Source organism: Halichoeres trimaculatus, unplaced genomic scaffold (assembly GCF_033239565.1).
Source record: "Halichoeres trimaculatus isolate MK-OKI-2021-1 unplaced genomic scaffold, fHalTri1.1 fHalTri1_scaffold_18, whole genome shotgun sequence".
NCBI classification, from domain to species: Eukaryota; Metazoa; Chordata; class Actinopteri; order Labriformes; family Labridae; genus Halichoeres; species Halichoeres trimaculatus.
In genome coordinates, this window is record NW_027437196.1 from 6,265,687 (window position 1) to 6,291,455 (window position 25,769).

Consider the following 25,769-nt stretch of genomic DNA (forward strand, 5'->3'; position numbering starts at 1 on the left):
AAAACAGCATTTTTGGAGTCTTCTGCTGTAGTCTTGCTCAAAGTCCTGACAAAGCATGATTTCATTATCTTACACATCTGACTCATGATGTAGTAATTTCTGCATCCTTTTGACCTCCTCTTTCTGGAAAACCACAGAACAATCATTTGATTTAGGATTCACCCTGCTGCATCTGCGTCAACTCTGTGAGCTGGACACATTTTTTAAATAAAGTTTTTAATATTTGAAGACAGATTTCTGCGTCGGTTTCTAAATAAAGTCTGGGAACTCTGCATGAGACAATGCAATAATGTGAGAAATGTCCTTCATCTGTTAATAATGTTTGAACAGGGAGAGAAAACCTCCTCCTCCTCCTGGAGTTACAACAACAATAGAATCTGGGTGTGACTCCTCCCGTCCCTCCTCCTCCTCCTCCTCCTCCTCCTCTTTTCTTTCTCTCCATCTCTGTATGCAAAGTAAACCCTCACAGCTCTTTCATCACCTGAAATACTTGACGACTACGTGTGTGTGTGTGTGCTGAATGGGTCCAAAGCTCAAACCGGCTTTGGCGTGTAGCAGCATGCAGCGGGGCCTCAAGGCAACACACACACACACACATTAACACACACACACTCACTAAACTGTTGTTGTAAGACTCTGCAGCCAAAGTGTGTTTTCACTTTAAATCAATGACAAGATAAAAATCTGACTCACATTAACTGTGTGTCGTTGAATCAGTAAATAACGAGAGATTTACTCCTCTGCTCTTCACACACACGGAAAGACACAAATAAAGAAAGAGATAGACTGGAAGAAGAAAGATGGAGAGATTTACCGAATGAGAGAAAGCAAAAGCGAACAAGAAAAAAGGAGGATAAAGAAGTTATTACATCCCTAATTCAAAACCTGGTGCCAACATTACCCATAATGCACTTTCCCTGCTTTACATCCTATCAGGAACCTGGGTGTGTTTCTCTGGTTGCAGCCAGTGTAGCCTGGAGATAAGGAGCTGGCTGCAAGGACGTCTTACATGTCGTACTTTGAGCTGCAGCAGACGCTGATGTGTGTGACATCACTTTGGGATTTTTTCACACAAGCTTCACAAAAGTCTGGAAAACACACTTAAAGAATTAAAACACTGTTAAAAATCAAGTAATGGTGTCCTATGCAAGAAGAATGAAGCATTGGTCCCAAAACCTGCAGTTCATCAAGTGTCCACTAGAGGCTGTTCCCAAAGGAATACATCCCCTATAGAAACCCATGTTAAAATATATATTATCAGCTCAAGTTATGAAGCTCCTAATTTGAACAGTTAGGGGCGTGGCCTGTCTGAGTGACAGGTGGCAGCTGCTTGGTGTCACCTCAGGTAAGTCAGTCCTGGAATTTCACCTCTGGGCCATGTTTGTGTTTTCTAGTCATCAATCCTTTTTATTCTTCTTTTGGTACCATTTTTCTGTCTGCACTTCCTCTTCGTTTCTTCCCATCCTTACATTTCTCTCCATCTCTTAATTTGTCATTCTTTCAATCCACTCCCTACTTCTTTCTTTCCCTCCTCCTTGTATTATTCCTTATACCCTAGTGTCCTTTGACTTTTCTCTCCTTGTGGCTGTCCTACATCCCTTTCTCTCCTTCTCTCATATCCTCTTGAGTCCTTCCCTCTTTCCTTATATTTTTCACTCCCTGAATCCTTCCTTTTTTCTTTCTAGTTCCTTTCCTTGTAGCCTCCATTTTATCTAATTCCCTGTCTTTCACCTTTCCTCCCTCTACTTGTGTCCTTCCTTCTTTCCTTATACAGGGTATGTGCTAAAATCCTGAGGTTGATTTCAATACCTTTTTAAGACTTTTTCAAAAACCTTTGAAAAAGTTTTAAGACTTTATCGCAACTTTCACTTGTTGTTGGCATCCTCTTTTTAACAGTTGTAGTTTACATTTTTACAGAAATGATGTAAGGTAAGGAGGAATAAAGCTTGAAAGAACAAATGAAACTAAAGGCAGGTTTACCGACACTCCCACAACAAGAAACAGCAGTTATTCAAGGCCAACTTGCTGAAGAAAACGAGAAATAATTTCATCATTTTTTTTTTAATTTAGGACATGTGCCGGAGATTGTGTTATTTGCTTTTATGTTGTATTTAATTTCTCTTTATGAAACTAGAAATGACATTAATGTAAAGCTGGTGTCTATACTGCTCACAATCCTTATTGTTGTATTTTATTGTATCTAGAGTCTTTATGTATTTTTTTATTTTATTCTTTTTTATTTTTGTATTTTTCTACTGACTCCATCAATTTCTGCTGTTAACACAACAATTTTCCAGTTTGGGATCAATAAAGTAACTCTATTCTATTCTTTTCTATTCTATTCTATTTTATAACTTTATCAGCTGAATGTGTGAATTAACGTCCCAATCAGGGGAACATAATTATTCATGGATATTTTTTGGGTCAAAGCTTGAATACCTATGAAACTTGGTACCTCATAAAACCACAATTAAGACTTTTTAATACTTTTTAAGGCCCTTAATTTTCCCAAAATTGATTTATCAACTTTTAGTACTTTTCAAGACACCCTGTTATATTTTCTCTGTGTTTCCTTTCTTTTCTCCTTCTATTCTGTCTCCTTGAGCCCTTTCTTCTTCCTCTGTTGCCTCTTCTTTTATCCTTCCTTTTTGCTTGTATTTCCTCTCATTGTATCCCTTCTTCTCTCCTTGTTTCCTTCTTTCTCTCCTTGCATCCTCCCTTCTCTCCGTCTATTTTATCTTCTTATATCCTTATATTTCCCTTCTCCTCATATCCCTTCTTTTTATCCTCTTTCTTTCTTTCTGATACAGGCCGAAGTACAAGGCCGCGCAATCCACCAATCAGAGTCCTTGCTGCCTCCAACCCTCCCTCCAACACTGGACAGCTGTGTGTGTGTGTGTGTTTCTGTGTGTGTTGTGTGTGCGTTAGCCATTGGAACAGCTGCTGTTGCCCGGGAGACCAACTTTTTCCAGTTTAAACCAGTTTAAAGTCATCAAACTTTGCTTTAACTCAGCCTCTTTTGACTTTTCCTTTTCTCTTCTCCTTCCTAGCTCCTTTCCTTTATGTCTCATTTTCTAACTCCATGTCTCCTTCCTTTCCCCCTCTCTCTCCTCCTCCCTTTGTTTCCTCTTCTCCAAAGTTCTCCTACCACCAGGATTTTTTACAGCATCTTTAAAACACAGAGAGCAAAGGGCTGCTGAAGATAAAACAGTTAATGTGTTACTGACACACACACACACACACACACACACACACACACACACACACACACACTCACACACACTCTGACAAAGTCCAACTCTTTGGGCTCCTCTGATCTCTGTTATCCCCCATCACGCTCCTATAGCTGCTTATCAGCGCCGCAGAGATGCTGAAACAACACGCCGTATCCTTCACTTCCTGTCTGGAGAGGAAGCAGGAAGCAGCGCGCAGCTCTGCGGCTGGCGAGCGGTATTCTCCTTACTCAACCTTCATCTCTCCACCATCTTTACTTCCCCTTCAGAAAAAAATGAAGACGTCTGTTTGTTGAATCGGAAACGTGAATTAAACAGGACTTCATTACCCAGAATCCTCTGCTTCAGGTTTAATCTGTGCTGACTGGACCTGCTGCCTCACAGTTACACAATAGGTCAAAGTCCAGTTGAGGAAGAGGAGGAAAGCAGACCAAGAGGAGGACAAAGGAGTGACAAGAAAGAAGTAAAGGAGCAAGGAAAGGAAACAAGGGAGGATAGAGACCAAAAAAGTTGGAGGGAAAAGGTGAAAAATTGGTAGAATGAGGAGATGAGGGAGAGGAAAAAGAAAAGGAGGAAGATGGAGAGAAGGAGAGAAAGACAAGGAAAGAAAGAGGACAACCAGAATGGGATGGGATGAGGATAAAGAGAAACAGAGGAGGGAGGAGAAAAAGGAAGAGAAAAAGAACAGAAGGAGAGGAAAGGGAGAAGACAAAAAGGGAGAAGACAGGAAACAAGGAGAACAGAAGGAAAAGGAGGAAGAGATGGGGAGAAGACCAGAAAATAAAAAGAAGGAGAAGGGAAAAAGGGAGAAGAATATTAAAACAGGAAGAAAAGAAAACAAGGAGACAAGAAGGAGAGAAAAAAGCACAAAAAAGATAGAAGGGGAGAAGGAGGAAAGTAGGGAGGATGAGGAAGATGGATTGGATGGAGAGGGAGTAAGAGGAGAAGAAAAGAGTGGGAGGGAAGAAGATCTGGGAGAGGAGGAGGAGGAGGAGATGACAAAGAGAGGAGGAAGAAAAAGAGAAGGAGGAGAAAAGGAGGAGAGGAAAACAAAGAGGATGAAGAAATGTAGTGTGAGAGAGGAGAAGAAGAAAACCCGGCTCCATCCTGAGTGTGTGTGTGTGTGTGTGTGCGTGTGTTTGTGTGTGTGTGTGTGTATGCAGGGCGTGGTGCTGAGGAGGACCAGGTTTCAGTTGAGTGAAAAGACTCAGAGCCTCTTTGTGTCTCTGCCTCCGGGGCGACACACACACACACACTCACTCACACACACACCTTTGTGTGTTTATGCATAGGTGTGTGTGTTTGTGTGTGTACCACCAGAGCACTTTCCCAGGGGAGACTTCATTGTATTTTTCACTAAAAGCTGAATGGAGTTTGGTGGGCACACCTACAGCTGCAAAGCCCCCCATACATACACACACACACACACACACACACACACACACCTGAGACCACGCCTCTTACACACACGTTTGACCCCTCCTTAAAACACACACACACACACACTTTCACACACACAAATGATGGATTTTAGTGTTTTAGATCAAAACTCTGAGATAAACATTTACCTTAAAGTTCAGTGCTGCCGTTCACAAACAACAAAGAATTAAAGGAGCAATAAGAACGTGAGATTAAAGACGTGTCCTCGTGAATCCGTCTGTGTTTGGACGTTTTGTCTGCAGACTGAGAACAGAGACGCTCTGAACCTTCACACACTAAACTCACTCTAAAAACACACACACACACAGTCTAAGAACACACATACACACACACACACTGTGCCCTGAATCACAAACAGTTCCTCCACAGACCAACAGATCCTAAACCCTTTCACTGATAAGGAATCAAATATTTAGCTTCTAGACGTTTCTCTGTGAAGAGGTGATGTCAGGATGCTTCATCCCATCCGGGTGTGTGTCTGTGTGTCATCATAGTGACGCTGCTGTGTGTGTGTGTGAGGGCAGGGTTCATGGACAGAACCTGTGATTAGTGAGTGTGTGATGGACACACACGTACACATATTTTGTCATCTAAAAACTGCATCCTCACTTCAGCAGGAGTGTGTGTGTGTCCTGTGTGTGAGTGTAATCCTTTAAATCTCTCAATGGTGTAACGACCGCGTGTGTGTGTGTGTCATCAATGACACCCAACTCAATGAGAATGGTAATTAGTCAACATCATGTCTGGGAAGAGAGAGAGAGACACACACACACACTCCACACTCAGAGTTCAAAAAAAGGATCTGAGGAAAGGAAACAAGAGGAAGACGCAAGTGGACAAGGAGAGGAGAAAAATGTGATACGAGGAAACAAGTAAGATAATATAAGAGAGATGAGTGGAAACAGGCTAGGATGAAAGACAACACTGAGAGGAAACAAAAAAGGAAAGGAGACAAGGAAACAAGTTGAGAGAGGAGAGGAGAAAAGGACACAGAGGAATGGAGGAAACATTGGGGAGGATACGACACAAGGAGAGGAGATGAGGAAGAGCAGGTAGAAGGAGGGGAGCAACAGGTTTAGGATGAAAAGGAAAGACAATTAGGATAGGAAACAAGGAGGATGTCAAGAAAAGGAAAGGGAATAAGATGAAGAGTTAAACAAGGTGAGAGGAAACAAGTAAAAAAAAGGAAGGTGACGAAGGGAAAAGGAGAGGAAACAATGAAGTAAGCCACAGGGAACAAGAAAGGAGAGGAAACAAGGAGAGAATAGAGAGATAAATAGAAGGAGAGGATACAAGAAGACCTAGGGAAAGATAGGAGAGGAAACAAGGACAAATCGGAAAGAAAACAAGACAAGTCAAGAAAACAAAGGGAGCAGACTAAGGAAACAAGACAAAGAGAGGACACAAGGATAGGAAAGGAGACAAAAAGAGAAGGTTATGGAAATGATGAGAGAAGAAGTCGTATCACTAATTTACTTCACCCCCATCCCCCCTTCTGACCTCCATACCGTAATCTCCCTCCCTCCCCCCTCACACACACACACACATACACACACACACACACACATACACACACACATACACACACACACACACACACACACACACACACGTTGAGGATGCTCAGGTAAACGTGAAACTCAAGAAAAGTCTTGAGGGCATGTCCAGCCTGTAGTTGCTGCAGCAACAAGGTGTGCCTTAACAATGGTACCTTTTCAGCAAAGGGAGGGTGTGTGAGCCTGTGCGAGTGTGTTTCTGTGAGTGTGTGTCTGTGTGTGTGTGATAAACTGCTTGTCTGCATCTCTGTCTGCTTGCACGTGTTGAATTTGTTATTCAGCCTCTATTTTGTGTTATTGGATGCTCTGATGTTACCTCTCACCCCTCACCTCTGTGCATGTGTGTGTGTGTGTGTGTGTGTGTGTGTGTGTGTGTGTGTGTGTGTGTGTGTGCGCGTGAGATTACAGCCTTGCTAACAGTCAGATTAATGGGGATTATGCCGGCTGGGTCTGTTTGCTCCATTCACATGCTGCTATAGCTGCTCCATCCGGCTATTTAACCACTGAACTACCACAAACACACACACACACACACACACACACTTATAGTCACAGAAATGTGAAATAAACTCATGCAAAAGCTTAAAAATGTATCTATTATTGTATAATTTTGCTTGATACACTGTGATTTCAAAGGGCCGTGAAGATGCTAATCACTGATGCTAACAAACGTATCAAAGATGGAGGAGCAGTGGTCACCGTTTTCAGCACCACGGCGCCGTAGCAGACTAAATCCCTCAACTGTGATTGTGGTTACAACTAAATCTACCTGTGTTGATTTTGCCGTCATAAAGTGAACTGCTTTTTGCATGCTCCCTCTCTCCGCCTCTCTGATCCTCGCAGCAGAGCCGCAGCCAGCTGACAAACTGTTTAGTCAGCAACTAAGGCCAGTGGGGGAGGAGGCGGGCGGGCGGGAGAGCAAGACACAGACAGAGTGAGGGAGAGAGAGAGCCTCCATCATGCTTTAAGAGGAGTGGGATGATCCACTCTGCAGCTGCAGCGGGGGAGCTGGAAGGTTCCACTGCAGGGAGGGAAAAGGGGACGGAGCTACCAACACAAAGGGTGTTGATTCAGAACACCTGAGAACAAACTGCTGCAGCTAGACCAGATGCTAAAGTCACGTTTCCACCAAAAGAAAGCAGAACTCTTATCACATTTTCATGATGCAACTAAATTTTCCTCAACTGTTCCCCAAAGACACCAAATAATCAAAGAACTTGTCAAATGTGCCCAAAAACAACACCAGCACCAAAAGAAGTACCACAAGTCATCATCCAATCAGATATGTTCACTGCTGCAGAAAGTTCCAGGTCTACTTTTCATAAACAGGTACTTTTTAGGAGGCAAAGTTCTGACTCTTTACTTAGACCAGGGTTCTCCAACTCCTACCCTGGAGGGCCGAGAGGCTGCAGGTTTTATTTCCAACCAAAAACTCCACCAGCTGATTTCACTGATTACCTTATCTTCAAGCAGAGAGCAGGGACTAATCAGTGAGATCAGTTGGTGGGGTTTTTGGTTGGAAAGAAAACCTGCAGCCTCTCGGCCCTCCAGGGTAGGAGTTGGAGATCCCTGTCATAGACCCTCCTCCTGGGGGAAGGAACACAGAAAGTTCCTTGAAATGGTTCCTGGTCTATGTGGAAAGGTTAATTTCCTGATTTACACAACAGGAACTTTTTCAAAACCATCAACTGGCTGAAAGACTACTATGTCCTTAGATTCCTCAGTTAAAAATAAAGAAACTTTCAAAGGTTCCTGTGAAGATATACTGTATAGGAACTATTTCACTAGCACAAACTAGCTTAAACTCTGAAAAAAAGTACCAAGTGTGGAACTTTCCTGCAAAATTTCTTCAGAGTTCCTTCAAAGTCCCTGAACTTTGTTTAGTCAACGGGAGCTTTTTTCACGACCAAAAAAAGGCTAAAACCCTCTTTAAGCACTGAAAGGGAACTTTTCCTGGTGCTGACTGGCTTTTAAACAAGTGGTACTTACTTTTTTAGGTGAAGTACTTTGGTTAGTTCCAGGAGGGACTTTATTTAATTCTAATTCCCTGATTTTAATCTTTTAAGCTGTCTTTTTTAATCCTTTGAGAAGTAGATTTTGCAGTTGTCACTGTTTTTATGTCCAGTTTTTTCTGATAGAATGCAAACATTAAAATATCTCATACTAATGAAAATGTTACCACTGCAAGTTCCTCTTCTAAAGTTCCAGAACTATGGCGGTACTACCCTTGTAACGCTTTTTAGGCAATGAAATTAATTTCTGAAAAATTTATCCAGACCCTCTTCCAACCATGGAAAAGCACTAAGTTACTCTAAAGGTTCCTACTCTGTCGACGTTCCTGGTTCATGTTTACTCAAGGAGAACTTTAGGAAGTACAAAGGTTTAGGAGGGAACTGTTTCTGCCACTTATCTGTCACCCAAGACTAATGTGACCTAAAATTTAAACATTTAAGGCTATTGGATTTTTTATTATAAAATGAAATAATTTTCTTGCAGTTGAAAAATGACTTTTATCACATAGGGAACTTTCAAGTAGCATTTTCTGGTTATGAAGTGGGATCAAATGGACACACCGTGACCTAACTATGTTTTAATTTGTTATTAAAGCCCATTCACTGATGAAGACCACAGTATGAAACGAAGCTGCAGAACAACTTTAACTGATGTACAACTTTTCCTTTCAGCGGTGAATGACTCACCAACAACTTTTCTCCTTGACACAACTTCTCTCCTGACTTTTATGTTGAAAGGGCCAAACAGGACGTGCTTCCTGGTTTTGTGCAGCAGAAGTTGGCTGAGTTCGGACAATAAAAATATGAGCTGAAAATGTTCCTTCTCTTTCTGGAAAACCATAACGAGAAAGCGGGTACATGTGAGCTCGTACATTCTGTGCCTGTTGGTGTTTGAATCAGACTTGCACGATATGGTTGATGTAGATGCAGCTAAGTGATGAATTTCAGGAAACAGAGAGTTAAAGATTTTACAAACGGCTCCATCAGATTTTATTGAGTTAATAAAACTCCTCAGAGTTTTTGATCTGATGTACAGACAGGAGAAGAAAGTGATGGAGGAGCAGGAGGAGTGGAGGAATGAAGACGAAATGTTTCACAGTCATATGTAGGCCAGACCTGTTGTATGGGATGCCAGTAGCTTTGAGTGTGTGTGTGTGTGTGTGTGTGTGTATGTGTGTGTGTGTGTGTGTGTGTGAGAGAGGGTGGGTGTGGTGAGACTGTCTTGCTGATAAGCAGCTTGTGGAGCTAACTACCACCGCATAGAAGTGTGTGTAAGTGTGTGTGTGTGTGTTAGTGTGTGTGTGTTACTCTGAGCCACCTTCACCCTGTTCGCAGCCTGCAGCAAATAAAGCCGTATTTACTGCGAGTCCAAAGTCCGAGGCTCGGCTGTGAAAGAATGTCCAACGGATGGAGGGAGAAGGAGGAGGAGGAGAAGAGGGGAGGAGGGGGGAGAAAAGAGAGGGCATCTTTGAGGGGGAGGAGCTGAGAAGATGAAAGGTGAAAGGAGGGAAGGAGGAGGGAGGAGGATGCTACCAGAAGCTTATCTGGGAGTTGGTTTATGAGTTTATGAGTTAAAGACCAACCTGCTGCTGGTTTCCTATTACAGGAATAGTTCCACATTTTGAAGGATCCTGCATCTCTATTTCTGCTTCAGTGGTTTCCTCTATGCTGCATTTGAAGGCTGTGTAGGCTGTAAGCTGAGCTGCTGCTTAGTTTGACAGAGCTAGTTTTGAAGAGGCTAAACCATCAGCAAAGGCTTCAGCCATTTAAAACTAACACATAACATCCTTACAGGCTGTAAGCTGAGCTGCTAACATATGCTGAACTTGAGTTTAGCTCATCTTCTTTCAAATAATCTGACCTAAAGCTAAAATAGCTCAGAATCCAGTGTTTCAAAGCTTTTCGCACATAGTGTTCGAGAGGGGGCTGGGAATCAAGCTGCAGCTATTGTTTGCTTAGCTTAATTTAGATGTGTCATTCTCCTACAAATAATCTGGACATGAAGAGAAAAAAGCCTAAAATAGAGTTTTTTCAATGCTTTTTGGAAAAACAGAATGTCTGGGGAGGGGGGCTGAGAGCCGAGCTGCATCTTAAATGAGCCTGACTTGATTCAACAGCAGCCAATTTATCCTTAACAAACAAACCAAATGGTTAAAAAGGCTCAAAATCCTGTGATTTTTATGCTATTTACTACAAAAAGCATACCCATGGAGGGAGCTGGGAGCTGAGCTGCTGCGAAGGTTTGCTTAGCTATACATAGAGTTGTCATCTTCCTTCAAATAATCTCACCAAGTAGTTAAAACAGCAAAAAAAAAAAATGTTCTAAAAAAACATGCTTTTTGCTCAAACCAGATGTCCGGAGGGGAGGGGGCTGTTAGCTGAGCTGCTTGCTTATATCAGTGTAACTTCTAGCCAAATTGTCAAGAGGATATTAGTTGTGCCCCCCTCCTATCAAGAATAAAAACCAGTCCAGGGTTTTTAAATTAGGCCCCGTTTACACGGAGACTCCCGCAACGATTCTTCCTTTGCGTTTTCAAAAGCCACCCGCGTTTACATGAGGACGGCATGAAAACGATCCACGTTCATACGACTCCAGGCGGAGAAGTCTCCTCTTCTGCTCTTTCTTTTTCTGCCGTTTTGTTGTGTGAGACGGTCGGCAATCCAACCATAACGCGCATTACCGCCACCTACTGGCTCAACTGGAAATGTGGCTGAGCGCGGAGCCTTCACCTAAAACTGCGAGTGCGCATGCGGTGACGTCAGCGTTTCACCCTGAGACGCTCCGCTCTGTGTTTACACGAAGCTGGATGGAGGAGCGGATTCAGATCTTTCCACTCTGGGGAGCGTTTTCAAAAGTTTGCGTTTTCACTGAAAACGCAACGTGGTCTCGTCTAAACGGAAGACCAAAACGCAACGAAATGTTTGCGGAATCGACCGTTTTCGGCGTCGTGTAAACGGGGCCTTAGTGTCAATCAGCTGCTATTCAGCTGACAAAGGATGCCTGTGGAGGGGGCTGGATGCTGAGTTACTGGTGGGCTAGCTTGCTTTAAAGTTTTAGCTTCTTAAAAATGGCTCTAGTAATAAATAAACTGCAACAATAAATATCTTTTATGACCAAATTTTACTTTGGAAGAAGTGTTTTGATGCTTTCAAGTATATTCAGGATGTCCAGGGAGGAGGCTGGGAGCTGAGCAACTTTCAAATGTCCGTTTAGCTTGTTTTTAAAGAGGGAAAAACAATCCACCGAGATCTTCTTCTAACCACAAACTAATAAAACATTTCCTGTACATACTGACTACAGATTCTTTCTGATGCATTTCATGTATATGGGATGTCCCTGGAGAAGGCTGTTAGCTGAGCTGCTACTAACATTAGCTCATCAGCGTTTATTGCTCCTGCAGTAAAAGTCCATGGGGAAGCTCAATTCAGCAGCCTCATGTTTAAGATAGAAGTGTCTTCAATGCAATGTGGAGATCACACTGAGACGGACGACAGAGTGTGTTTGTTGAAAAAATAAAACTACAAAAAGTGTAGAAAAACTACAGATTAGCCTTAAACTGTAGCTAATGGTGAAGTAACAGCAACAACTTTTTGTCAGGAAGGGATAACTGCTAAGAGAAGATGAGGAAGAGGAAGAGGAGAGAGATGAAGGAGGCTGAGGAGGAGGGGAAACAGGAAGTGAAGCAGCCTCTCATCAGGAGGAGGAGATTGAGGAAGTGCAGAAACAATAGCTCCTCTCTCTCAGTGTGTCGCTGGTCCATGTGAAGCCTTTATTATCACAGAGTTACATAAGTGCCAGAGAAGTTTTCATCCTCTGCTGCTGCTGAGGAAAACTTCCAACGGCTCAGCGGAAACAAACACTCAACATCCTTTTTTTTCCAAATTCACCTTTTTACCTTCAGGAACTCTTCAAAGTTTTACAACCCTGACTGAAAACCAGGATCTGAGTGAGCTTATCGGCTCCAAACAGGCTGCGTTAGTCAGAGGTTCAAACTCACAAGTCAGGTCAAGGCCGCAAGAACACGACTTCCAGTACAGAAACACAGAAGGGTTTCTGTTAAATGTGGCTGCTGAGATAATCTGAGCCTCAAAGAACACAAAGATTTAATCCATCATTTGTGCATTTGATCTTTTCTTAAGCCATGAACTATAACCATTAGCCATTTCCACTTGGATTCAACCTCAAAAGCGGTGCAGGAATCTTAAAGTATGCAAGTCAGCATAAGGGAAACCTTACGGCTTTCTGTACAAAACTCCATTAAAAGAGCTGTCGTTTTTGAAACAATGATAGATTTAAACTCCAAAGGGAACAAAGTCTGAAAATATTCATGAAAAACAGGAAAATGCCTGCATTGTAAAACTCCATCAAATAAAATTACACTTTTAGGCTGTATTCACACCAGAAAAGTCCTTCGGTCCACTTGTTTGGTCCGGACCAAAAGCGGACTTCATTTTTTTCGTTTGGTGCGGTTCGTATTCAGATTGTACTTTTTGCAAGTGGACTTTATTCTGTAATCACATCCACGTGTGTGGCAATCAGTGCTCTCATTGGACAGCACTGACAAAGGTGGCACACAGAATACAGACCCGGAAATGGAGGTAAATGTGTGTTTGTGCTCTTATTAGAGCTGCAAAATCATTTTCAGTTTCAAGAGCAGCTCCTTCAAAAAAAGAAGGCTTAACAACACCGTTTCAGCGAAGACGAATGCGCGCAGCAAGGAGACGCTATGCTCTGCGTGTCCTGACCCACAACATGCTAGCAACAGCGTGGCTAAACAGAAGATGGAGGATCTGGTATGAACCAAAGACGGTTAGGTTACGGTGGCTTCATAGGCCCAAACGGCGCATGTGTCCTGTCATTAGTTCGGATGGACCTTGGTTTGTATTCAGACCTGCACCGGAGAACCACAAACCGCTCCAGAGTTTGTTTGGAAGCGGACCGAGACCACCTCAAAAAGTGGGTCTCGGTCCAGTTGTTGTGTCCGCACCAGGGTTCGTTTGTGTCTATTCACACCTGCATGAAAAGTCTGCACCAGCGTGGGAAACGAACCCTGGTCCGTTTAAAGTGGACCAAATAGTCCAGGTCTGAATACGCCCTTAAATAGGGATGGATACCTTTCACATTTTAAACGGTACCTGGCAATCATTACCCGTACTCAACAGTCCCAACTTTTGGTACTTTTTTGTGTTTATGTGGTAAAAATATCAATTTGTTTAATGATAAAATTTATGTATTTTTCAACTTAACATACTTACTTGCAATGCTGTGTTCATGTCCAGCATGGAAAAGCCCCAACTCCTCCACTCCCTTATAGTCACAAGGATGCATTTGGGTACCTAAACATAGTACCTTTAGGGCTACTTTTGACAGAATTTGGTCAGTGAAAGTACCTAATTCGGTACCCATCCCTACTTTTAAAGAAGGGCTATTCAATAAACTTGCAAGGCTTCAGTTCTTCTGATAGCGTCAGAAACATTTTTATGCAGCTACTATATCTTTAAATGCCCCCTCTTTCTTCCAAAAACAAGACAAGATTTGCTCTATTTGTGGCATCACTAGTTGGTGAATATAAAAAAGAAGTCCATAGAAAAAGTTGTTGTTTTCAAAAGTTTGCGTTTTCACTTCAAAATTGTTGCCTTCACTTAAATGAGAAGCCAAAACATGGCGATAGTTGAGCGTTTTTCAAGGAGTTCATTGGTGATGTCCTCTCAGGCCCCAAGGGAGCCCTTCTGGTGCATGGGGAAACCAGCACAGGGGGGACTTTCCTGCTTACACCAAACCTCTTAAGAAAATATCAAATTTGAAAACAAGACAGATTCGTGCAGAGTAGCTTCTTTCTTCACCTCTGAGGAAGGTCAGTGACACTGGGACTTAGACTGAAGACTGTTCTGTTATTACATCTCAAAAAAGGAGACTTCTCAAGTATTTCAAACAGCTCTATGATTTATCACTCTGATTATTAACTAATGATCCCTGCAGCTGCAGATGAACAAACTCCAGTGTTCCTCATATAAACCAGCTGACAGCAGAAGATTGTAATATTTACTCACTCTAACTTTAGCGTATCCACTGCTATATAAAGACGGTAGTGGCCTGTGTGTGTGTGTGTGAGTGTGTGAGTGTGTGTGTGTCCTACTTTAGCACTATTCATCCCTGGTCTCAGATTACTCTCATCCTCGTCTTTCTCTCTGCGAGGACTGCGTTTGCATTTGAGCCCTGAAGAAGCAATCGATTACTTTACTGATGATTAGATGCTACTTTTTAAGAAGTTTAAAGAAATCTTGACTTGTTTTCAGGATATTTATGATCGTATTTTAGGAAAATTTATCCATTAGAGATGAAGATTCTGTGAGTTTCTGTGTTTGTCCAGCAGCAGGAGTTGATCTTTAAATTTCTCCACACCCTAAAAAGACAGAAAAACAAACCGACAGGTGTTTTTTGAGCTGATTTGATGCTAAAATGCTGAAATACTTGTGTCAAAGTATAAAAAAGGCTTTGAAATATAAGTCTTTGAATCAAACTGGCTCCACAGGTTTCTGCAGACAGAGTTAGAGGATGAGAGCGGCGTGGTGTGGAGGCTGGGGGATGAGCCATTTGGTCCAGGCTGAGGTGTGACACTTTGACTCTCACCCCTCCCCCACTGTTCATCCTCCCCCCTCCACACCTCTCTGTCTGCATCCTCACTGTCAGACCTCCCCCGCCCGAGCTGGGATAGGATCAGGCTCCACCCTGGTGATTCACACCTTCAACATCTCAGTGAGGTAACATCCTCTGTCATCCTCTGACTCTGATGGTGGACGATAAACACAGATGCAGACAAACATAAAAAGCTGAAGAGTGTCCGAGCAGTTAGGGGAAGTTTCAGCTTTCAGGATGTGTCTCTTAAACCTGTGTGTGTGTGTTGATCAGTGTGTGTGTGTGTGTCGGGGGATGGAACATAATCTTATCTAAAATAGGCGGGTCTATAAATAGAGGCTGGTACAGAGAGGAGGTAACATCAGCCCCTCTGATGAGGAGTTTCACCTCAGCAGCCTTCATCAGCTGCACAAACAGGCCGACATGTCGCGCTGAGGTAATCCAGCGAGGACTCTGATTGGCTCTGACAGGAGCAGGAGACGGCGCCAAGAAAGCGTGAGCAGCAACCTGTTCACTTTCATCCAGCAACACGTGCTTTTTTCACGTATTCTGCAGACGTATGGGTGTGAAAAAACACATGGCTGCAGCTTCAGGGATGTCGGATTCAACAACAAGGAAGTGACATGAAGAGCATCCTCCTGTATAAGGAGGCTTTGCTGCAGGGATTTGTTATAAATTCTGTTGACATGCAGCTAATAAGCTTGGAAAGTAATATCTTTATGACCTGATGAGACCTTTAAAAAACAGTGGATCGAGCCACAGGGTTCATGGCAGCTAATGTCAGGGAAACTGACAGAACGTTGTGCCCCAAAAATCCAACAAATTTAAAACATTTTATGGGATTTAAAGTATTATTGTATCAACTGTTTTAACATAGCTTGAGAAATTACATCACAATGAGCTCAAACACAAAGAGAGGAACAGAGGAGTTCCCCGGCTCTCTGGGGAGAGACGAGCCTCGTCATCGTCAGGTTTGTCTGTTTGTTAAACACCGGGCTATCAGAGCTCATCATGTGATTGAAACTGTAGGGATCAATAGAGAGGGCGTAAGTGTGTATGTGTGTGTGTGTGTGTGTGTGTGTGTGTGTGTGTGTGTGTGTGGTAAACGGAGTCTAATGTGGAGACAACAAGAGTCTCACAGGGAGGTTGAGAGCTTTTAATTAGCTGCTTCACTTCAGTCCCTGTGGACTCAAACGCCCCACTGAAACGCCCCATTAACACACACACTCATTCACGCTAGCAACACACACATTTACTCACACATACACACACCTATGACTTCTCTGTTATTATCAGCTCTTCAAATTATATCACATAAAAACAATAAATTGAACAATTTTGCACATATTTTTAACTGGATAAATCAGACTTTTTTTAATTCTTTTAAATTTTTTCAACTTCTTAAGTATCAAACTTTTTGTTTTTGTGTACTTCTCACTGTAATTTTTTTGATTTGAGAATTTAAAATCAAAATGCAAAAAAATCTACACATGCTGAAAGATTCAAATTTTATGTGTTTAATTTTCTACATTGTTGATATTTTAAAATTGTTCAATTGTTTAAAATAGACATTTTCTATTACTTTTACAAAATGAATACATTTTTTTATCACAATAATTACATATTTTACATATTTATGGCTACCATCTCTCATATCTGCCAAACTGTATTTTTCTTTTTTTTTCTTTTTTTTTTTTTTTAACTTTTTTAAAATTTTATTTTGAGCTATAAATCATTTCTCAAAATAAAAACAAGTATTTTTTTTTAAAGTTGAGTTACTCCTAATTTATTATTTAAAAAAAAACTTAAAATTCTGATACAAATATATATATATATGTCTATGAATTCATGTTTTCGACTTATTTTTATTCCCAATTTTTGATTCAAGCTAATGTTGCGTGTCTTGATAAATTAAACAAATAAAAAATACAAGAGCTAAAGCAGTGTATTTCTGAAAATACAAACTATACTTAAAACATGTCTTTTCACTGAAAAAGTTATTCAAAAGTTTGTCTTTGTTCCCTGAAATTATGAAGTTGCATTTAATCTGACATTCTTACATGACTACACGTAAATAAAAAAGGTCAGGTATAGAATTACAGCTGTTTTATGTCCCTAAATTTAATTCAATTTGCCATATATAAGGACACACATCATAGGTGCATTAAAAATGAACACGGTGCAAGGCTCAGTGCAAGTCATGAAATCCCTGTAAGCCAGTTTTCCTCTGATCACCTGTGCAGAGGTAAAGAAAACATCATCCCGCCCTCCTCCGTCATGCTGCATCATGCCTTTACACGACTGTTACTGCAGGCTGTGTGTGTGTGTGTGTGTGTGTGTGTGTGTGTTCCAGTGAGTGTGTGTGTCTTCAGTTCCCACAAAAAGCACTCACAATGGAGGATGCCCCATCGCACAAGACACTCTTTGTGTGTGACTATCTGTGTGTGTGTGTCTGTGTGTGTGTGTGTGTGTGGGGAACACATCATCGGCTACATCATCCCCCGTCAGCATTTTAAATGTCCAACACCACAGAAGAAGAAAAAGAGGAAGAAGGAGGAGATGAAGAGCAGCTTTGATAAAAACCAGAAATGGACGCTGCGTTTCTCAGATTGCAAATCAAACTAGCGCTTTAAATCTGAGGGATTGAATGAAAATAAAGAGGGAAATGATGAACTTTCACACGCACACACAGAAACACAGCATCCTTTGGGATCACTTTGAGGAAAAAAAAGAACAGAAACTTAAAAATAACATTTCAACACCTATAAGCTCACATCAATCATCCATTTGAGTGTTTTGATTAATGCCACCTGCCCCCCTTCTCCTTCTCCTGCTCTTACATCCCCATTTAATAAATTTGCCACTCCTCCAGGAGACAAGGAGTCAAGGAGTGGAAGAGCAAGTTAAAATCCCCCCTCAGCAAAAAGTGCCGATCTGTGAGAGAGAGCAAGAAAGCGAGATCTGCGCCTGTCGCCGAGGGCCCAGCTCGGCCTCAGTGTTGAATTTCGTAATGGAATGCCAACTGCTCATCCAGATCTCTCCTCCTCCTCCTCCTCCTTTTCCTCCTCCTTCTGTTCCTCCTCTTGCATGAGGAGGAGAGGACCAAAAACTACAACAGTATCGTTTCACTGCTCCTCAAACTCTAAGGATGATTCAACAGGTTGCCTGAGCAGAATTATTCAGCTACAGAGAGAAGAGACAAATGCATCTTAGTCCACAAAATATATGCTATGAATTCCCTGTAAAGCACCAAAGATGCTACAAACGTTACAGCAAGGGTGCTAAAGTGATTAATGTTGCCATAAACAGCAACCTATGAATGATACATCATTATATATAAGTCTAAATATGCAAAAGGCCAATACAAATGGGAGTTTTTAAACCTAAAACAAGGCTAATACAAAATCAAACAAAGTAAACTGTTTAATATGATCCACAATTTCCAGATAGGAGTGGTTTGAGTTCTGAAATTACAATTGAGTCACAACAGATGTGTATTTTGGAGCTTAAAACCACTATGGGCACTAAGATAACTGTTAAGTCACAAGGTACCAAACACAATAATAGATGTAAGTACCACAAAGTCCAAAGAAAGCTGCAGTTTTAAATAATATATAATTTTAAGAACACTGGTAGTTAGACTTAATAAACTTGATCATAAAGTAAAACAAAGTACAACACTTAAGTGATAATAATTTGTAGGTTAGCATATTCTTGTAGCATCCTTTGTAAACAAATGGGAAAAAAGCCAGCTGACTAATTGCACTGACTTGAGTTTGTCCATAATACACTATATGGCAATGTATAAAAAACATTACAATAAGAGTTCGTATTCCCTACTAATGGAGTAAAGTGACAGTTATGCTCCCAAATGTGCCTTAAGTTGCACTCCCACAACAATACACATCACAATATCCAGTTACAATGCAATATATGTCACAATGATTTGCTTTATTGTAATAAAAGTAAAAATCAAACTCAAAACGAGTATTTTTGTTTCACAGAAATGTAGTTTGTGTGCTCTAAAAAAATATTTTTGCTTATTTCTTTGCCAAATTACGTTTGAGAGAAGCAAGGAGCTAGCATATTAGTAGCTATGTTCAATAGTAAGAGATGCTAATTAAGCTAGGTCCCCCTGCTTAAAAAGCTACATCAACATCCAGAACTCTATTTTTGAGTTAATTGTACTTCTCAGATGTGAATTTTAAATAATTTAATCAGTTTTATCATTAATCACTACCTGACGCCTCACTGAATGACAAGTTTGTTCAACTTTAGCTCTCCCATCATTAGCTTTGACTCAAAACGTATGCAGGTGATGGCAGCATTTCCAACACAGAGTAAACAGACATTGTGTTTGTTATATCTTTTAAAACAGCTTAAATGTAGATTTCAAGGGTGCAATGCAAACTGCTTTAAGTTTGTTAATTTGCTAAACTTCACATTTAACATCCCTTTATATTTATAATTTATGGCTAAAAGACGCCACAACATCAGTTTAAAATGTATCATGCACGACAAGAAATGTGCTTAAAGTTGGAAAAATGACATAAGTTGAGTGGATTTAACGTTAAAAGTCGACTTGAAGTTCCATTGCAGGGAGGTGGAGAGAAGCAGAGCGACCACAGGGAGCGAAGGGGAAAGAGAAAATCCCTAGCAACCATTATCTAACCAGTTCAACCCTGAGACAGAACTCATCATCTCCTCACACACAGCCAAACCAACCCCCGTCTATCAATCATTCACCCGCACACCTGATAACAAACTCTCCTCAAACACAGTTTAACTACATTTTTATATCTAACAGCATCCTCCGCCGTGTACTAACACGGAAAAACTCCGACGACGAAGCCAACGGCTGAATTAGCCTCTAAAAAGTATTTGAGATGACGGTTTGAGGTCGAAGACAGCCTCAAGTGTCGGAATAAGCAGCGAGTTGACGTTTAAAATGGAAGTTAAATCGGTGGATGATGTCGAAAGAGAGAAAAGAGAGACTAAGGAGGTGGGGGAGGAAGGAGGAGGAGGAGGTGGTGGATGCAACAGGCGTCACGTCGATGCTGCTGCTGCTGCTGCGGGGCTGCGCGTAACCGGAGACGGAAGAAAACTCTCCGAAACGCGGCGAAAAGTCCACAAACATCCGCAGAAAGTGAATCATACAGGGTGGGTTTGTAGGGTTGGACAAGTCGATGCCGTGTTGGTGCACTTTATTAATGAACAGGGGTCGGTTTCTGGCTAAATATGTCTGGGCAAGGTCACGGCAGAGGTGTCGAGCTAGCAACTGTTAGCAAGAATGCTACCGGAAGAAGACTGGTTGTACATCCAAATTAAAACTCGGGGACAGATATGCACTTTTAAGCCTCGTTTTGTTCTTATCTAACATTTAAACAATGTTTTGTCAGTAAAATGCTTTCTTTAATTACACAAAGAAGCTAAAAAACACTTTGTAAGCGGATTTCCTATCATTTATCCACTTAACGAGGGCCTAAAAGGATGGAGAACAAGTAGATACAAAGCTATAGAGAGCAAGCAAACTCAACAAAGCAATACTCCTGGAAATAACTTGAAAACTAGAGTAGAGCTTATGACAAACCATGACAAGAAACACCAAATATCTCTGAATATAACTGATAATTAAGATATGAAGTATCATACGTGGGGACTGTATTTCAGTTGGATGCTATCATGTATCAAAACGCCCAGCAACAAGGCAGGGCGCAGATTCGTCACACTTCTGCAGCTTCTGTCAAAGTTTTAACTTAATGAATACTGGACCCAGACATTTAAAAACGTTAGATGGTATCAAAATAAAGTTGAAAGCAACTCATAGGGTGAAACAGGCCGTAACATCCACCACAATACTAGCTAGAGCATCTTCATCATCCTTGCGATGATCAACAGGTGGTTTAACTTTGAAAAGACAAACAGGAAGTAGCTCTGCTTTCTGCGGCCAGCTTTTCTGTGGTGTCTGATAGCTTTACACATGGCCACTAGCAGCGAGGCTCCGACCAAAGTGCACCCGAGATATGGATGCTCGACTCCGGCGGCGAGCAGACTTTGAACCCCCTCTTGCCACCGTCCCCTCGGGGCGAAACTGCCACATAACAGCCCCAAACGTGCACACGGGGGGAAAAGTTGCACCAATAGTCGATGAAACAAGAAGTTAGTGATAATTAGCTGAAGTAGACTGAATGAGGAAGAGACCTGGGGTTGAATTCCACCGCTTGGATGCGCATCAAACTAGGAAGCAACACGGAGAGGAGAGAAAAAAAACTATTATCCCTCCCTCACCGTCACCACATCTCAGCCTAAACTTTATCGAAACAGCTCCAACAAGTCCAAACTTTACCCGAAAACCGATAAACATCACAAACATCGACCACACAGTGCGCACAGAGCAAGAAAAGCATCAAAATAGAGCGATGGAGAGGCTAAAAACGCAGACTTACGCTTGACTTTGTTGGGGTTGGGCTGCTTGCGCCGAGACATCGTGGCGAGGATGATGATGGTTGTGGTGGTGGGGGCGATGATGATGATGATGAACGGCGGGGATGGTGGATGAAAAAAGGGGGATGAAGAAAAAAAAGAAGGGAGAGAGAGGCTGCAAACTTGCTCCGGAGAGGAGAGGAATCAAAATGGCGTTTCCGAAGGGATGTGCAAACTTGGACAAACTTTACTCCGGCTTCTCCTCCTCCTCCTCCCCTCCCTCCTCCACCTCCTCCTCCTCTTCTGCTTCTCTTCCTCTCTCCTCTCCCGGAGGAAAAAAAAAAGAATAACTCGAGGACAGAAGTCGTCGAGAGGAAAATGTAGTTAAAGTGAAGTTGTATTTTAGTTTTAATTCCCCTCCGGACTCCAAACTCTGTCCTCTCTCCCTCCCACTCTCGGTGTGTGTGTGTCTCTCTAAACCTGATAAGTAAAGCTCATCACGTGTTGTCTCTCCAGTCTCCAAGGGGACGTGGCCACCAAGCATCTCTCTCTTTACGCACACTCAGATGCACGTTACTGGATTACTTCAGCGCCTCTAACCGTGATGGAGGAGGAAATCATCTTATTTTCAGACGAATGAAACAAAAACAGTCACATCATCAGTATTAACAAACTTTGAATGATCTGACTCAACGATGTGCAACGCATACCAGCGTAAAATTCACTTCTAGAGTTTCAAAAATGCAACTTTGCGCATGTTCAGACCTCACTTCAAAGTAAAATATCACTTTAAAGTTGATTCATCCACACCTTAAACTCATCTCCATCACTTCCCCTCGTCTGATTCACTCCTTTTGCTTTGAACTCGTCAACAAAAACACGCTGCAAACGTTAATTTTATCGATGACGCTGAGTTTGAGGTACTCAAAGATAAGAAACCATCCGCGCTGTTTGGCTTCCCAGCTCACAAACCACACTCTGGAGGCAGCTCCCAGCGATATCGCGAGACTTGTGAGAGGTAGGCGCGGGGATACGGTGAGATCTCGCGGGGCTTTGGAGTGAAGAGAGGATGCCAACCGTCAGCCTTGGGGGGTTGGAAGAAACTGCTACTGTTTCCGAGAAGGTGAGGTGAGTTTGTAACGTGTGAAACACCGTGAGGTTTTCGAAGTTTGGATGTAGAGCTTTAAGTTCTGAAGACGGTTTAAAGTTTTCGTTGAACCTGTCTACCAAAAGATAACAACCCCTAGCATCAGGTGTGCTTGAAGTGCCTCCAGAAGCAAACAGTTTAAGGCCCAAATGCCACAAGAACGATGTATAATCTGTTTATTTTCTGTTTTAGTCCATCTACACGTTGATAAAACATTATTTAGAGATAGATTCTCAAATAATGTACTTTCAACTGAGTGAATTAACCAGTTTAAATGATATAGGCCTATATGGAAGCATCAAACTGTTCATAGGACAAATGAGAGTGAATTATTCAAAGTAGATTTAAATTTTTTAAGGCAAGTACGAAGATATATGAAACGTATATAAAGATAAACGTTTGTTACTAACAAAACCGCTCATTTACAAGTCCATGAGGTTTAAACCCTTCAAAATAGTCAAGAGTATAGAGTTTATTCATGTAAAGAGAACATTAAAAGTCTGCTTTATCTCCATTTCCATTAAATTATAGTTGTTTTTAATTGCTCTAGTGCTGTCATTTGCTTTACTCAGTGTTCTAGTTTCACTTGTACTTAAGTTTCACAAGTCTTGTACTTCACTGTTTTCCAAAAGTACTGGTGCTGCACGATTTGGGGAAAAGGTGCGATTTGCGATTAGGTGGACAATATTGAGATTGCGATTGTGCTTGCGATTTAATAAAACAAGTTGTGTCATGATGAGTCTACAGACTTGCTTGGTTATCATGGAGAAAAATCTGACTCGCATGTGCTGACATTGCGATTGCGATTGCGATAATGGTGCAGCCCTAAAAAGTACCTAAAGAGTTGAAAGTAAATCAAAGTAACAAATTAAAATAAAGTGACTTGTAATACCTGAAAGAAATTTAATAGTTACATAATGACACTGAGCGTAAAATCTTTTAAAATGACGTAAAAACAAAATAATTCCATCTTAAAACCATAATAATAAAGACATATTTATTCAAGATCTTACAAAATATATAAAAAAAAGTCAGGTTTTCAAACATAAAAGTCAAGAAATCTACAAGTAATTTTTAAATTAAAGCTCCCTTGAGGAGCTCTTGGTTTGTTTTGATTTTGGCGCCCCCTGTGGTTAAAGTAGTACCTCCTTATATCTGCTCTGTTTTACAGATCAAGAATTATTTTCATGATTGATAGAAATAAAAATTGAAGGCAGCTTAGGGGACATGGAGTTTGTCTGACACCTACCCCCCGCCAGCAGTATAAACTTTAACATAACGGCTTAAAAATAAAAAAATTAAACTGTTTTTTTTTTTCTATGTTGTTTATACAGAAGCAGTATGATTAATTTCAGTCTTTTTTCACGGCCAACTTCTAACTCCCCACATAAGCTTTAAGTTTAACTCCTCAGAGGAGCTTTAAGTTCAAACCTGACATCAACGTTAACTCAGCTCCTCTCCATGCCTGAAAAACTAAAAACAAGTATTAAAAAATTAATCTTTCATCTTTAATTCATTGTTAATCTTTAACTTAAACAAACCTGAGAAAGTCTGATGCACTTCATGTCGTATAGCACTTTGCTAAAGGCTGATAAAACAATTTAGAACAAGATGTAACTGAGGTGACTTTGAATGCAAATGAAGCTTTAACATGAACACACTTGTTGACCCCGGCCTCTCCACATGTGCAGTAGAGATGAGGATGAGAAGGTTGCATGAAAAACTGCACCTCCTTTTCCTGCAGCAGCCTCCTCCTCCTCTTCTCTCCTCTCAGGTCGGGCTGTAACTCCCGACTCTAAAGCTGCAAACTAAATTTAAACCTCCTGGACCTTCATTGTTAAATTTAGTGCGAGTGAGAGCGCCTCGACTCCTCACTCGCTGCTCGCACGCTGCATGTGGAGTTCCTCTCCCACATTCCTGACAGCCCTCCTCCATCTCCAGATACAGACCCCTCCTCCTCCTCCCATCATCCCCTGCTGGAGCGAGGAGCACACAGGCATCTCTCCTCCCATCACACCCCTCCCCCCTCCTCCTCCACCTCCTCCTCCCCTGCGGGCGGCTGCAGCAGAGCAGGAAGAGCCTCCCTGTCTGTCCCGGGCTGGTCGGGCCTGTTGCTGATGAAGGAGAGGGAGGAGGAGGGGCTGATGGGAGGACAGGGTGTTACCAGGACTCTGGTTAGCGGCTAAATGACTTCAAACAGAGCGTTCAGTTTGGTTCAGGAGGCTCTTCACCCCCTGCAGCATGTTTTTAAGTCATGAAGACACCTTAGTTTACCAGCTCTGCAGCACATACAGAGCAGAAATGTTTGTATCTTACATCAACTTTAGCTGCAACAGGTAAAAAAAAAAGATGAAGAGGTGAAACAGGACGGAGCTGTTGTCTCATGTTTGTGTGTTTAGAGCTGCAGTCAGGAGGGGGTTAGCCTTACTTAGCAAAAACACTGAGAGCAGAGGGAAACAGCAAGCCTGGTTCTGCCTGAGTTAAAAAAAAAAAAAGCAAACCAGCTCGTTTAAAGCTCAACAGCACATCTCTTATCCTCTGATAGTTGTTATTAGCTTGTGCAACTATTAGGCAAACAACCTGGTACCTTAGCATCATCTGTTTGCTCAGTTTGAGACTTGCATTTGTTCAGGAAAAGATCATAATTTACAGTCAGCTAGCAGCTAAACGGGGTGTGTTACAGCAGCTCTGCTAAAATCATGTCCTAAGTGTTAAGTCTGTACACGCTTTTTAAGTATTTTATTTTTGCAACTTAAGTTGTGTCGTTGTTTGGTTGCTCTGAGCAGACATAAGATTCCTTGTTGCAAGTAGCGTGTAAAACCAAAACCAAAATTTACGTTTTGGTCATATTGATAGCTTAACGTTAATCAAGAGTCTTTAGCCCTGTTTTGACCGAGCCTGATCGTGTTTGCGTTCCTACAGCCAACTGTGCTCTTCTTGGTAGGCAGCGTGTAAGCCAGATGCTGATAGCCGTGTTAGCTACGTATTTGTGTGATGGCATAGTAGCTTGACACAGTGTACCCTGCTAATAAACAGAGAGGAAAAACACAACAGTAAACAATGAGCAACGATGGACAACATCCAGCAGTTTGTCTTCTTTGTGGTTAGCATGTGGCTCTTTGTTACGAAGCGCAATTATGTGTTGCTTTCTTTCACCACTGTCACACAGGAAGTGACCAATCAACACACTGCAGCTTCGCCTAGCTTCGCCTAGCTTCGCCTAGCTTCGCCTAGCTTCGCCTAGCTTCGCCTAGCTTCGCCTAGCTTCACCTTCTGGGGTCGGTTTGGTATGTCTTGGAACCAAAAGAGGGGTCCCAAAAG

General features: G+C 41.8%; 1 protein-coding gene across 6 annotated transcripts in view; it reads right to left on the reverse strand.

The window, feature by feature from the left end:
- rreb1a (ras responsive element binding protein 1a) overlaps positions 1-21,990 on the reverse strand; it is an 86,845-nt gene extending 64,855 nt beyond the window's left edge. For 5 of the 6 annotated variants that reach the window (XM_074693107.1, XM_074693106.1, XM_074693105.1 and 2 more), the window contains exon 1: positions 21,325-21,990. In XM_074693107.1, the coding sequence (XP_074549208.1) occupies positions 21,325-21,364 (40 nt within the window). In that variant the 5' untranslated portion in view covers positions 21,365-21,990. Of the gene's footprint in view, positions 1-21,079; positions 21,099-21,324 lie in introns of those variants that run through there. The other variant, XM_074693110.1, reaches the window with a different exon arrangement.
- Between the last annotated feature and the right edge of the window lie 3,779 nt (positions 21,991-25,769).